Source organism: Lynx canadensis, chromosome D2, assembly GCF_007474595.2.
Source record: "Lynx canadensis isolate LIC74 chromosome D2, mLynCan4.pri.v2, whole genome shotgun sequence".
Taxonomy (NCBI): domain Eukaryota; kingdom Metazoa; phylum Chordata; class Mammalia; order Carnivora; family Felidae; genus Lynx; species Lynx canadensis.
The window spans coordinates 34,393,710-34,408,113 of NC_044313.2; the positions used below are offsets into that span (position 1 = coordinate 34,393,710).

The 14,404-nt window shown below is 38.8% G+C and overlaps 1 protein-coding gene across 9 annotated transcripts in view; it reads right to left on the reverse strand.

Moving 5' to 3' along the window:
* The window catches only part of EXOC6 (exocyst complex component 6), a 230,353-nt gene that overhangs the window by 43,402 nt on the left and 172,547 nt on the right, over positions 1–14,404 (reverse strand). For all 9 annotated transcript variants that reach the window (XM_030334687.1, XM_030334688.2, XM_030334693.1 and 6 more), the window contains one exon: positions 14,110–14,251. In XM_030334687.1, coding sequence (XP_030190547.1) covers positions 14,110–14,251 — 142 coding nt within the window. The remainder of the gene's footprint in view (positions 1–14,109; positions 14,252–14,404) is intronic.

Consider the following 14,404-nt stretch of genomic DNA (forward strand, 5'->3'; position numbering starts at 1 on the left):
TGCTATCTTATAATTGTTTATCTGTCTGGGTCTTCCCACCTGACCAGGAACTCCCTAGGGTAGAGAATATATTTTCATTTCCACATCCCTATCACCTAGCACGATGCCTGACATGTAATGAGTAGTCAATAGAAGTTTCTTAAATGAATGAAGGAAAACTGAACAAATGAACAAATACATTCTAAAGGGATGCTATCCAGTCTTGGTAATTGATATATTATGTAGCTTGTTGTTTAGCTCATGAATGGCGCTGTCCAATAGAATGTTATTCAATAATGGAAATGTTATGTATCTGCACTTAACTGAATTTTTAGTTAATTTAATAGCCACATATGGCTAATGGACTGTAGAGCTAAAACATTCTGTGTTTATATACTACATTTATTTCAAAATAATTGAGGATGGCTCAAAAACATTAGGGGTATTGTTTTTACTAATTAAAACTAAATTGTTGAGTTCTTCCACTAAACAAACTTGTGAGACGCAGGGATCATTTCTTTTACTTTTATATAATCCATGTCTGGTGTATCGGAAATATCCAGTAAATGTGTTGAATGAATGAATGAAAATAAAAATAATTCATTTCTCTGCCGACTCCATAAAACGGTCATCCCCCGACACTTGCAGTGCAGCTCTTCCTGCCCATGGGTCCTGTCCCTGTGCTTTACTAAAATCACCTTTTTGCAGCAAAAAAAAAAAAAAAAAAATTCATTTCTATTAATATTGCCTATTGGTCCTAATAATTTTATTTTTTTTAATTTTAAAAAATGTTTATTTATTTTTGAGAGAGAGAGAGAGACAGAACGTGAGCAAGGGAAGAGCAGAGAGGGAGGGAAACACAGAATCCAAAGCAGGCTCCAGGCTCTGAGCTGTCAGCACAGAGCCCGACATGGGGCTTGAACTCACAAAGGCGAATTTATGACCTGAAGTTGGACACTTAACTGACTGAGCCACCCAGGTGCCCCAATGGTCCCAATAATTTTAGAGATAGATTTCAACCTCTGACGTTTTAAAGCATTGAATATTAATTTTTGGAATCCCTTTAAGTATTATCTTCAGATTCCTTCTTGGCTCATCCAGATCCTCATTTTGTATATGATTTGTCATATTTTGGGGTTTCTAGGTTTTCCCTCCAGTCATCTTTTCACTATTTCTTTTTTAAATTTTTTTTTTCAACATTTATTTATTTTTGGGACAGAGAGAGACAGAGCATGAACAGGGGAGGGGCAGAGAGAGAGGGAGACACAGAATCGGAAACAGGCTCCAGGCTCTGAGCCATCAGCCCAGAGCCCGACGCGGGGCTCGAACTCGCGGACCGCAAGATCGTGACCTGAGCTAAAGTCGGACGTTCAACCGACTGCGCCACCCAGGTGCCCCTCTTTTCACTATTTCTATTTAATAATCCTACTTTCCTATTATGATATCTGTGTCTGTGTCACTTAGCCATGCCATGAGGGGTATTTTTAAAAAACACGAATTGGGGGTGCCTGGATGGTTCAGTCCGGTTAAGCATCAGACTCAATTTTAGTTCAGGTCATGAGCTCATGGTTCATGAGTTCAAGCCTTGCATCAGGCTCTGTGCTGACAGCAGGGAGCCTGCTTGGGATTCTCTTTCTCTCCCTTTGTCTCTGCCCCTCCTCTGCTTGTGCTATCTTTCTCTCTTTCAAAATGAATTAAAAACCAACCAACAAACAAACAAACACGCATTGATCCTGGTCTTCCAATAAAATTTAAAAATAGTTTCCAGGAAAAAAAAAAGTTTCTGGGCTTTCTAAAGTTTTGTTTTTTGTTTTTGTTTTTTTAGGGGGGTCAGAAAAAGGCAGCAGAAAGAGTGAGAGAATCTCAAGCAGGCTCCACAGTCAGCATGAATCCTGACATGGGGCTCACTTCCACAACCGTGAGACTATGACCTGGGCTGAGATCAAGAGTCTGAGGCTTAACTGACTGAGCCACCCAGGTGCCCCAAAAGATTTTGTTTTTCTCAACGTTTATTTATTTTTGGGACAGAGAGAGACAGAGCATGAACGGGGGAGGGGCAGAGAGAGAGGGAGACACAGAATCGGAAACAGGCTCCAGGCTCTGAGCCATCAGCCCAGAGCCCGACGCGGGGCTCGAACTCACGGACCGCGAGATCGTGACCTGGCTGAAGTCGGACGCTTAACCGACTGCGCCACCCAGGCGCCCCAAAAGATTTTGTTTTTAAGTAATACATTCACCCAACGTGGGTGGGGCTTGAACTTACATCCCCAAGACCAAGACTCTCATGCTCCACTGACTGAGCCAGCGAGGCGCCCCTAAAGTATTTTTTTTAATGTTTACTATTTATTTTTGAGAGGGGGGAAGGGGTAGAGAGGAAGACAGAGAATCCTAAATGGACTCTGTGCTGACAGCAGAGAGCCCGACGAGAGGCTCTAATTCATGAACCATGAGATAATGACTTGAGCCAAAGTTAACTGACTAGTTAACTTAACTGACTAGGCCACCCAGGAGCCCTAATCTTTTTTTTTTTTCCTTAAATAAAGCTAGTATAAAACTTTGGGGGGTTTTCCCCTCTTTTTTTAAACATTTATCTATTTTGAGAGAGAAAGAGCGCACACACATGTGGAACAGCACAGAGATGGGAGGGGCAAAGAGAGAGGGAGAGAGAATCCTAACCAGGCTCTGCCTTATCAGCACAGAGCCCTACACAGAGCTCAATCCCATAAGCTGGGAGATCATAACCTGAGCTGAAATCAAGAGTCAGACACCTAAGTACTAAGCCACACAGGCACCCCTGGGTTTTTTTTTCTCTTAAATGTCCAATTTGACCATTTATTTTTTGAAAGCAAAATAACTTCATGATATACTCATTTCCTCTTATTTTACGCTAGAATATGGAACTTCATAATAATAAATGATCCAAAGTTTTAAAATACCCTAAAAGAAAGACTAGAAAGGGAGATGTCTGATCTTACTGGGAAGGTCATTTAAAATAACAGAGTAAACCTCTGCTATATCAACCTAACCAGGAAGAGGACAAGTCTGAATTAATTTAGAAGAAAACTAAAAGCAAAAAATAATACATACTATGTAAACTGTGATTATAATGACCAAAAAATGTCTTCCAAATTATCCATCTCTTAAGTTTTAAGATACTAAAGAATATTTGTAGATAAAAACACAAGTTATTTGTACATATAACAAAGCAATTTGCCTTCAGGATCTAAATAAAGACGTGCAGGGTTTGGTATGGGAGTACAAAGACTGCTAGGATGTCAGACTGTAAGTATATATCCTGGCATGAAAGTATAAAACCTTCCCTGAAATTAAATACAGAGGAAATAAGTCCTTAAACAATCTTGTCCTAGGCAGACGGCTATTTTTACTGTGGGGTAGGGAATGTGCATTATTTGGACAACATCTACACAGGACATGTAGAATCGTCAGGGGGTGGGGGGGGGAAGGGAAAGAAAGAGTCATAAGAGCAAAAAGACCAAAATAATTGACAAATGATTGAAAGAGAGGGTGAGGAGGTGAGGCTAGTCTGAAGACTGCCTGTGGATGGCAAAGCAGGGGCATATAAAATGGAATAATTTTGTAACTAAATAAAATGACTGAAAATAGTCTGCATATTGAAGAGATTCCTTATAATTCTGTTTCTTGCTAGAGCTGAAGATTTAAAGTAGCTAGGTAGAACTCAAATTTTGGCTAGGCAAAGAAAGTATTTGAAGTGCACCAGTTGTGTCATTAGAAGGAATGACTAAGAGCACCATCTAGTGGTTTTTCTGATCATGAAGAACTCATGCCTGGGAGTCGAGGGTCTTATTAGAATTCTTGAGTCTTAGACTTATATTGTTACATGTGGTTGGCAGCAATGGGATATAAGCCTCTAGGACCAAATGCCCCTCTACATTCATCACCTCACTTCTATATAAAGTAGTATCTAATCATCGCTCCTGGAATTAAATATGGGCAAAGTAGTCTTATCTGATACCTTATGTCTATTAAAACCAGGACCAATTCACAGAGGCAAAATAGCATCCAGAAAGAGACACTGGGCTGGCGTCTGGGTGCTCAGTCTGTTGAGCAACTTTGGCTCAGGTCGTGATCTCACAGTTTGTGAGTACAAGCCCCACATCAGGCTTGCTGCTGTCAGAGCAGAGCCTGCTTTGGATCCTCTGTTCCCTGCTCTCTGCTCCTCCTTTGTTCATGTTCTCTCTCAAACAAAAACAAAAACAAAAACAGACAAAAACAAACAAACAAAAATAACAGCAACAACAACAACAAAACTAAACTAAAAAGACGCACTGGGGCGTCTGCGTGACTCAGTCAGTTAAGCGTCCGACTCTTGATTTTTGCTCAAGTAATGATCTCAGGGGTTCATGAGTTAGAACCCTGCACTGGGCTCTACACTGACAGCTGCTTGGGATTCTCTCTTTCCCTCTCTCTATGCCCCTCCTCTGCACACTCTCACTCTGTCTCTCAAAATAAATAAACTTAAAAAAAAGAGAGAGATACGAAAATACTGTTCTATGGATATATCCACACGATTTTCCCTGAATCCTTTCATTTGGAGGTATAGATCTCTTTTCAAGACTAGCATTAAGAGGCCTTGAGGTCAAAGCCGTGTGTGCGTGCACAAAGACACATACAATCCATAAAGAGCCTTCATCTTTTTTTTTTAAGTGGGCTAAGCCTTTATCCAAATTGAAAAAGACCAAGGCCTTTATATCTAGAGATTCATCTGTTCCTCAATAACTCACCATTGAAGCAGAGGCTAGTACTCTTCAATCTGGAGCTTTTCTAATACCTATGGATTTAAGATGTTAAACTCTTAGGAATGGATAACCTCATTTGGATATTTTTATAGAATGTATGAAAAAGGACATTCTAGATCTATTTGGGGGGTACTTCAACTCTTTCTGATTGCCTGATGCTCTGAAAATACTCTGTATTTTGTTAGTGATGTAAAAGATTTCAGAGATACCTTTATAAAAACTTAAGAGGACATTTTGATCTTTTCCTCTATGCATTTGCATTTGTAAGGAACCTATGTCGGGGCCCAATATATAACAGGTGTTTAATAAGTACAAAACAAAAGCACACATAAGATTTAGAACATCTGCTTCATACCAAGCGTGGAAAATCCTCTTCCAACCAAGAAGCAATTTCTCTTGAAGTTATACAAAGTCTATTATAGGATCAAAGGTTCTATGCAGCTTTCAGAGGCAGCTACATTTGCAATTCCAAATGGACGCCTTCCTGACTTCTCCAGCCAGGTAGTTATAGTAGCATTGTGGGTTATAGTCAAGTTAATCAAAAGTACCCACTTCATTCATGCATAGACCCTACCTCATATTCTTAACCTATATAAATTTTTCTCTAAATTAGGTCTACTTCTTATACTTTCTCACAGTACCAAATACTTTCAAAAAATCTAACAATTTACAATCATATTTACCAGGTGCAATTATTTAATGATTGCCTCCCCTGGGGTTAAATCCCAAGACAGTAACAATCTTTTCTATTTTGTTTATTGTTGTGTTGCCTAAATACCAAACACACAGTAGGTAAGGAATTAATTAGTGTATTACTCCAAAGCTCCACATTGCTTTGCCTTAAATTTTTCTGCATCCCAATCTTAAACTAGGATATATCTTGGAAATTATCAATTTCAAATCTTATATTTTATAGGAAAAATTGAGGCCTCTTGATTGTCGGTTTGTTCAAAGTCACTTGCCCAAAAAGAGCCAGGACTGGAACCATGGTCTCAACTTTCTGACATATATTCAGACCATCTTAAGGCTGATTTGAAAGAATTTTTTAAAAAATTCTATGTAAGGGGGCACCTGGCTGGTTCACTAGTGGAGCATGTGTCTCTTGATCTTGGGTTATAGGTTCAAGCCCCATGTTGGGTGTAGAGATTACTTAAAAAGTAAAATCTTAAAAAAAAAAAAAAGTTCTACATAAGTTCATATAATTCTGCATTCCTGAACCCAGACTTTAAAAAAATTTTTTTCAATGTTTATTTATTTGTGAGAGAGACGGAGCACGAGCAGGGGAAGGGCAGAGAGAAAGGGAGACACAGAATCTGAAGCAGGCTCCAGGCTCTGAGCTGTCAGCACAGAGCTGGACACAGCTCGAACCCACGAACCGTGAGATCATGACCTGAGCCGAAGTCGGACACTTAAGTGACAGAGTCACCCAGGTACCCAACAGGCATTTTATCAAGTTTTGCCTAGTATGGGTTAAAAAAGAAAACAATCCAAAAGGGTAGTAAAAATAACCCCATAAGAATATATATTGTTTTCATAGAGATTTTCTTTTTTTTAATGTTTATTTTTGAAAGGGAGGGAGGGAGGGAGAGAAAGAGAGGGAGGGAGAGGGGAGAGGGAGAGAGTGGGAGAGGGAGAGAAAGAGAGAGAGAGAGAAAGAAGGGTAGAGAGAGAGGGGGAACAGAGAATCCCAAGCAGGCTCCACATGGTCAGTGCAGAGCCCTATGTGGGGCTTGAACTCACCAACTGTGGGATCAATGACCTGAGCCAAAATCAAGTGTTAGACACAACCAACTGAGCTACCCAGATGCCCCATCTGTAAGAATATATTAAAGAAACTTTAACTCTTTAGCTCAGAACAGATAAGAGTTAAAGGGTTAAACATACTCATAAAATATGTTAAGAACTTTTATAAATGATTAGTTACATCTGTATCAACAACTTAAATGGTCTTGAGTTAAAGTATAGCATATCAGTTGGCCTTAACTTTTTGACAACAAAGGCAGAACTTTAAGAGACAAATGTAAATTATAGAGACTTCTTGATTTGTTAATTTGTTTATTTATCAACAAATAATGCTGTGAACATAGCATTCTGCAAGGTGCCTACAACTAAAAATTCTATGTTGAATCTAACGATCTATCCTGGATGTTAAATCTCTCCTCTTCTCTCTCTGCCTCTCCTCCTCTCCCTCTCTCTTTCTCTCCTCTTTCTCTCCCTTTTCACACCTGTCCTCAATATCCAAATCATGACATGCATTCTCTAGGTCTCTTCCACTGTGTGATTCTAACCATCTTAATCATATCAAATTATACCTTTACCCACTCAACAATTTTATGTATTTCCTCCTCCTGAAGGTCTGGAGTCTACCCTTTTCTCTTCATCCCCACTGCCCAAAGTCAAGCTCTTTTTATCTGTCATGCAAAAAAGTTCTATAGTCTTTTACCAGGTTTTCCTACTTGCATTATCTCATTTCAGTTCAATTTCCACATGACATAGAGTTAACTTTCTATGATAGATTTTATCATATCATAGTCCTGATTAAAAAGCTTCCGTAACTCTCCACTGCTTATTAAATAAAGTCCAAGCATTCAGGAGTCTAACTTTTTTCAGCCATATCTTCTAACGCTTTCATCATGCATCTTGTAGTCTAGTCACACAAGACTGTTTGAAGAGTCCCTAAGTGTTCTCTCACCACAGTGTTTTTGTCTATGCCATTCCCTATGCTCAGAATGCCCTTCCCTGCTTTTGATGAAATCTTACTCATCCTTTAAGACCCAATTCAAATTTCACCTCTATCACCGTCAATCTTCTCAACCCCATGGAGTGAAGAATTGCTCCCTCTCTACTACAATGTATATTTATGTGAAGAATTGTTATTAAAAAATAACTGTTGGGGCGCCTGGGTGGCTAGGTCGGTTAAGCATCTGACTTCAGCTCAGGTCATGATCTCACGGTCCATGAGTTCGAGCCCCGCATAGGGCTCTGTGCTGACAGCTCAGAGCCTGGAGCCTGTTTCAGATTCTGTGTCTCCCTCTCTCTCTGCCCCACCCCTGTTCATGCTCTGTCTCTCTCTGTCTCAAAAATAAATAAACGTTAAAAAAAAAAAAAACTGTTATGTCCTATTGTAGTTATTTACGTGTCTGTCTCCTCCCAACCAACCAGACTGAGATCTTTGAAGCTTCATTCATCCTGGATTTCCCAGTACATAACGGGTAATAGGTTCTCACTAAACATTTAAATAAATGAATCTTCTTATAAATCAGTTGACTTTACATGGGAAAAAAGTCAGATACAGATTGAAATTTTAGTGCAAGCCAGTTTAATTCACAAATATGTGTGTCACAAGGAATACTAGAAAAAATTGTTTAAAACAGTAAGTGAGCACAAAGATCACTGAGAAGTCTTTCACCACCAGAAAAATAAAACAAACAAAAACTAAAAGCACATGGTTGAATGATGTCAGAAACTAAATTATTTCCATCCTCCTACTTCCCCAGCTTCAGTGAGATGTCCAGTGGTTTCTACCAGCAGACTAACACTCTGAGGCCTAGGAAATACAATATTTTCACAAAGTAATGATGATGGAAAAATAAACACTCTGTTTTCTGATCAAACCCAATTAAAGGAAACTCTAATTCAGAATAAAGACCATTTTGATGCTTATATTTCATGTTCACCTCCTATTGCTTAAATTCTTTGATGTAAGCCTCACGTTGCCCAGGATCTCTGGTGGTTCATGGTCTCTAATTCCTGATCCCTACTACCTGAATTCCTTGGACTCTGGATCTCTTGCTAGTATAACACAGAGTAGTAAGGTTTTATGTTAATCTCAAGAACCAGTCACTGTCTTTTAAGTAACAATTTCTGAGCATCCTGAAGAGAAAGTAATTACTATGAGTCTATATGGATTTATGAAGAATCGTAGTAGTATCATTTTCTTCTTTTAAAGGGTAGATTGATTGAGAAGAAAAATCCAAAGGTCGTTATTATCCCTATATGCAAGGTATCTGACAAACTTGCTCATTACTTTGAGCAAAACCATGAGTTAGGTTCAATTAGGGAATTAGTAACTGGCTGAAAAAAACCTCTTAAGATACTCATAAAATTCTGAATAATGGAAACAAGTCAATATGAAGGGCAGGTCCATATAATGTGGTACTCAAATTTTACTGTGCATCAAAATCACCTAAGAGTCCTATTTAAGGAGAAACTGCTGGGTCTGGTGCCCAGAGTTCCCAATTCAGCAGGTGGAACCCAAGAATTCACATTTCTAACAAGTTCTCAGGTCCTCACCTGGGGATCAGGTTCTGAGAACCACTAATGTACTGTAGCTCATGACATAGTTACATGGTTTTGTTCAACATTTTGCTAGTAGCCTCGTTAAATACATAAAAAGCATGATTACAAATCTGTGGATGATATTAAATTTTGATATAAAAAGATCTCAATAGGTTAGTTGTGGGACAAATCTTAAAATTTAATAGGGATAACTTTAAAATCCCAAAACAAGTATAGGATAAGAAAACAGAGCTTAATAATCTCCCTCCCTCAAGAGCCAAAGCATAACAGACTCTTAAAAACTGAGAACAAGCTGAGGGTTGATGGGGGGTGGGAGGGAGGAGAGGGTGGGTGATGGGTATTGAGGAGGGCACCTTTTGGGATGAGCACTGGGTGTTGTATGGAAACCAATTTGACAATAAATTTCATACATTGAAAAAATAATAATCTCCCTCCCCCCCTCTCTCAAGCGCGCACACACACACACACACACACACACACACATATAAAGAGAGGAAGAGAACGATACAGAGGTTTTAGAAGACTACAGCTTCAACAATAGAAGAGTATACAGAGTATACTCTGGCAACCAAAATAGGTAATCGTAGTTTAGGTTTTATTAATAAAGTACAGATTATGGCACAATGTATTTGATAGTCCAACTGCAGATTATACTGGTTCTCCCACAACTGGGTATCTCTGTAGTCAACTTTGGGTACCAGACATTAAACAGAAGGTAGTCAAACCAGTTTGTTCAAAGAAGATGTTTGGATCTAAAATGGTATTACATGAGAACAGTAAGAGGAATTGTTGATGTCTGGCCTTCAGAAGATTTAGAAGGATGGAAGAGCAGTTTTCATATAATGGTCTTGTGGCTGAGGATTTGTTTTTTCTCTGTATGACCCTAGGCAGAACTGCCACATACAGACTGTGTCGGACGGCTTACTACATACGGGTGTCCAGCTGAGGAGAGGAGAGGGGAGGAAGGGAAGGGCTCACATTTCACTTGATAAACCATGTGCCTTGGTGGGGGTTGAGTCCAGCTGGGAAAGGGGTGAACTTTTTCTAGTTCATATAAAAGGGACAACTCTAGAGGACCTTTTCCTTATAGCAGGGATCCCACTTCTAATTTGCACAAAGGCAGTGGTGACAGTAGCCAAGGTAGAACTAGCTCCATTAAGAGAAGTTGAGAGAAAGGGATTTCACCTCACTTTAAGAAACTGATAGAGTGATGTATTATACGGAAACACATTTTCTGAAGAGTAGTTAATCCCCCAAACTGGATGTTCAAGGACTAGCTGGACAACTTCTTGGCAGGGTTATTTAGAGAGGACTTCAAGGTAGAGGAGTACGTGTATCTTTATTACCAAGTGAGTGGTGAAATTCCATGATCATTTGGCTTTTAGGATTCTACATTTGAACTATCTGTCTATCTTCTTTCTGATCCATACCCCAATTGATTTCCTATGGTATCCAGATCCCTTCTCTTCACAAATCTATGATGCATTCTAGCCTTCCTCCTATCTAGCCAAATCCCTCTCCCCCTCTCCCTGCCCCAGTATGTAGAAAGCATACACACTGCATTCATACTGAAAACAAACCTTTTATCTTATCTTTTTTAAACTGTTTATTTTGAGAGAGAGAGAGAGAGAGAGAGAGCATGAGCAGGGAGGGGCAGAGACAGAGAGGGAGAGACAGAATCTGAAGCAAGCTTGGCCCTGTCAGTACAGAGCCTGATGCAGGCTCAGTTTAATGAACCATGAGATCATGACCTGAGTCAAAATCAAGAATGGAACGCTGAACTGACTGAACCACTCAGGTACCCCTAAACTGTGTATTTAAAAAAACTGCTTTCTGGAGTGCCAGGCTGGCTCAGTCGGTACAGCATGCGACTCTCGGTCTCCAGGTTGTGGGTTTGTGCCCTATGCTGGGTGTAGACATTACTCAAAAATAAAATCTTAAATTAAAAAAAAAGAAAAGAAAAACAAGAAAAAGAAAATACTGCTTTCTTCCAGGTTTAAAAAAACAAAACTACTACTTAAAATGAAACGAAAACTTGGGGCGCCTGGGTGGCTCAGTCGGTTAAGCGTCCGACTTCAGCTCAGGTCATGATCTCGCGGTTCGTGAGTTCAAGCCCCACGTCGGGCTCTGTGCTGACAGCTCAGAGCCTGGAGCCTGTTTCAGATTCTGTGTCTCCCTCTCTCTCTCTGACCCTCCCCCATTCATGCTCTGTCTCTCTCTGTCTCAAAAATAAATAAACGTTAAAAAAAAAATTAAAAAAAAAAAAGAAAAAGAAAATGAAATGAAAACTTAATTCTCTTAATATATTCATTAGAAAAAAAGCTGTTTCATTTTTAAGTGATTTGTGAATCAGTCACTAAAAGTCATGATAGGGGGTACAGAAAGTCTCTTACGCCAGAAAGAGAGTGGAATAAACATGGAAAATGTAATGTTGGTTTATATTTGTTCCATGAGTACTAAATGTATGATACTGTATTAAATAATGATTAAGTAATACATGATAAGTATTAAGGAGCAGTGCCAACCATAGGCATAATCTTAAAGAAAGCTGAATTATCTTGGGTGGTTTGTCTTTGAATTCTGGTCTCTCCCTTTCCATATCTATAGAGTCTGAACCTTGGCCCCCATCAGGCTGGGGGTTACCCTTCTTGTATTTGAACTCAGATTTCCCGAGTTATACCTCATACTTAGGATTCTTCTTGGTCTCTTCCAAGAGAACAGTGCTTTAAGAAAATATCAACAGAGGCGCCTGGGTGGCTCAGCTCAGGTGAATGTCCGACTTCGGGTCAGATCATGATTTCGAGGTTTGTGTTCAAGCCCCGTGCTGGGCTCTGTGCTGACAGCTCAGAGCCTGGAGCCTGTTTCGGATTCTGTATCTCCCTCTCTCTCTCTGCCTCTCCCCTGCTTGCGCTCTGTCTCTCTCTCAAAAATAAATAAACATTAAAAAAAATAAAAAAGAAGAAGAAAATATCAACATAAGAAGTTAACTGAAGGTAGAAACTATCCTATAGAAATCAGAGAGGCACAGATTTGGGGGTTTATGTACCTTTTGGTAAGTAGAGTCAGGCTAGCCTTTTATGAAGAGGGAAGAGAACACAAGATCTAGATACCTAAAGATGCCTAGCCAAACAGTAATTTCTATTTCTGAACAAAAAACCTCAGAAGACATAACCAAATGCCAATAAAGGGTTGAACCACTCAATTATTCTGAATCCACATTCAAGATCTAATAACACAAAATGCCTAAAGCAATATTTATGTAAGATATTTACATATGTAATGTCATACTGGAATGATAACCTAAGATAACTTTTACAGAACTTTAAAAAAAAATCAGTTTCAAACTACTTGTAGAATGGAATAACAATTACTTTGAGCTTAGAAACTTGGGGGAAAAAGTGTTTTTTAATAAATATTTTTAAAATACAATATAAAAATATATATATTTTTTATTGTTTTAAATGTTTATATACTTACTTTTGAGAGAGAGAGAGGAGGGAGGGAGGGAGCAGGGGAGGGGCAGAGAGAGGGAGACAGAGAATCCTAAGCTGGCTGTGTGCTGTCAGCATGGAGCCCAAAGTAGGTCTAGAACTCACAAACTGTGAGATCATGACCTGAGCTGAAATAGTCAGATGCTTAACCAACTGAGCCACCCAGGCATCCCTAAATACCATTTTTAAAATGATAGTTTTATTTTGAGAAAGATATATAATAAAGGTTTTCTAACTAGAGAAAATAGAAATGCTTTTTAGGAAAAGAAAATGAATGCTTCTCTTCCCTAAGGAAAAACTAATTTCCTTTTCCTTTGTGAATAAGCATCTCTCTTTTTTTTTTTTTTTGAAGGGAATAGGTACGTTTTAAAAAAACTTTGGACTTATTTTTTTGTGCTAATCTTGATCAAACAGCTTACATGATTATTCTTTTTAATATTAATTATGTTTTTCTTAGCAGAATGCCTTATACAGTGGGCAAATATTCAACAATTGTTGAAAAAAAGTCACTCTTGCTTCAGCTGCAAACTGCTGATCAACATCAGCAAATTATTGCAAAATTTGCCTCAGACAAATATTTTATAATCCTTCCTGTGCCCCACTGATTTCCAATTTATCAACAGTGGTGCCTGGCTGAATTGTCAACCAGAGACTTTCATTATTTAATCAGTGTACCATTCATTTGAAAGCAATGTTTGAAAATTGCTCTGTATACTTACATTCTTTATTTAAGGTTATAATTTAAGGTGATAGAACACACATCCAGAAGCATATATAAACAAGGCTAATAACCAAACAGCACATCTCGTTTTGAAGCAGACTGGCTAATGTCAACATTAGATTATATAATCTGCTCACCTCTTGCCTACAGAAAACAGTGAAAAACAATGGCAAAGGTAAAAGCTTAAAAAATTGGGGGGGAAATGAGAACCGAATATTCAGAATACAAAAGAAGCTTCATTTGGAATGTGGGGTCCTAAGATTATCTTTCCAGCAATTACCTAAAAAGCTACCTACCAGGGTGCCCGGGTGGCTCAGTCCGTTAAGCATCTGACTTTGGCTAAGGTCGTGATCTCATGGTTCCTGGGTTGGAGCTTGCTTGGGATTCTCTCTCTCTTCCCCTCTCTCTGTCCCTCCCCAATTCGTGCTTTCTCTCTTTCTCAAAATAAATAAACTTAAAACAAAAACAAAAACAAAAACTGCCTACCGATAAAGTAAGAATGACAAACTTAGAATGATTTCATTCATTTATGACCAATGTTAGGAGTGTCCTGGCAAGAATGACCAGAAAAAGGACTGAGGAGGAAAATGAATCATTTTTCAATTATCCCAGTCTGTACTGCCACTTCAGTGCTTTCTAGATAGAGCTCTAGAGGCCCTAAACTGAAGCTGAGGTATTTTTCTCTTTCTGGAAAGAAGTCACTTCTAAGGCTGCTGAAAATCTCACTGATCCAGGCCTTTTCCCTCTTTTCTGAACTATCCTTCTATATACCATTTTTTTTTCATATAATTTAAATATAGATTCCTAGAAATGCATGAGATTTAACCAGTAAGGTACTTACATTCACACTGTATGACATCTAAGTTAAACTGCTGAACGGCTCCCATGCTTATCTGTTTTAACTCACTGTCCAATAGCATCTGCATTAAGGATGTTGACAGATGCTGGCAGGCTGACATGCAAGCAGTCTGGGCAACTTTCCCCTGTTTAAAACAAATACCAAAAACAAAACATAAATAAGCAAATAAGTAAACACAGAAATACACCATAAAGTATCAGAAAAATTATATACCTGACATTCTTTTTGTTGTCTTTTAGGGGGTACAACAGTGATTATTGGCCTTTCTATTTCTGTA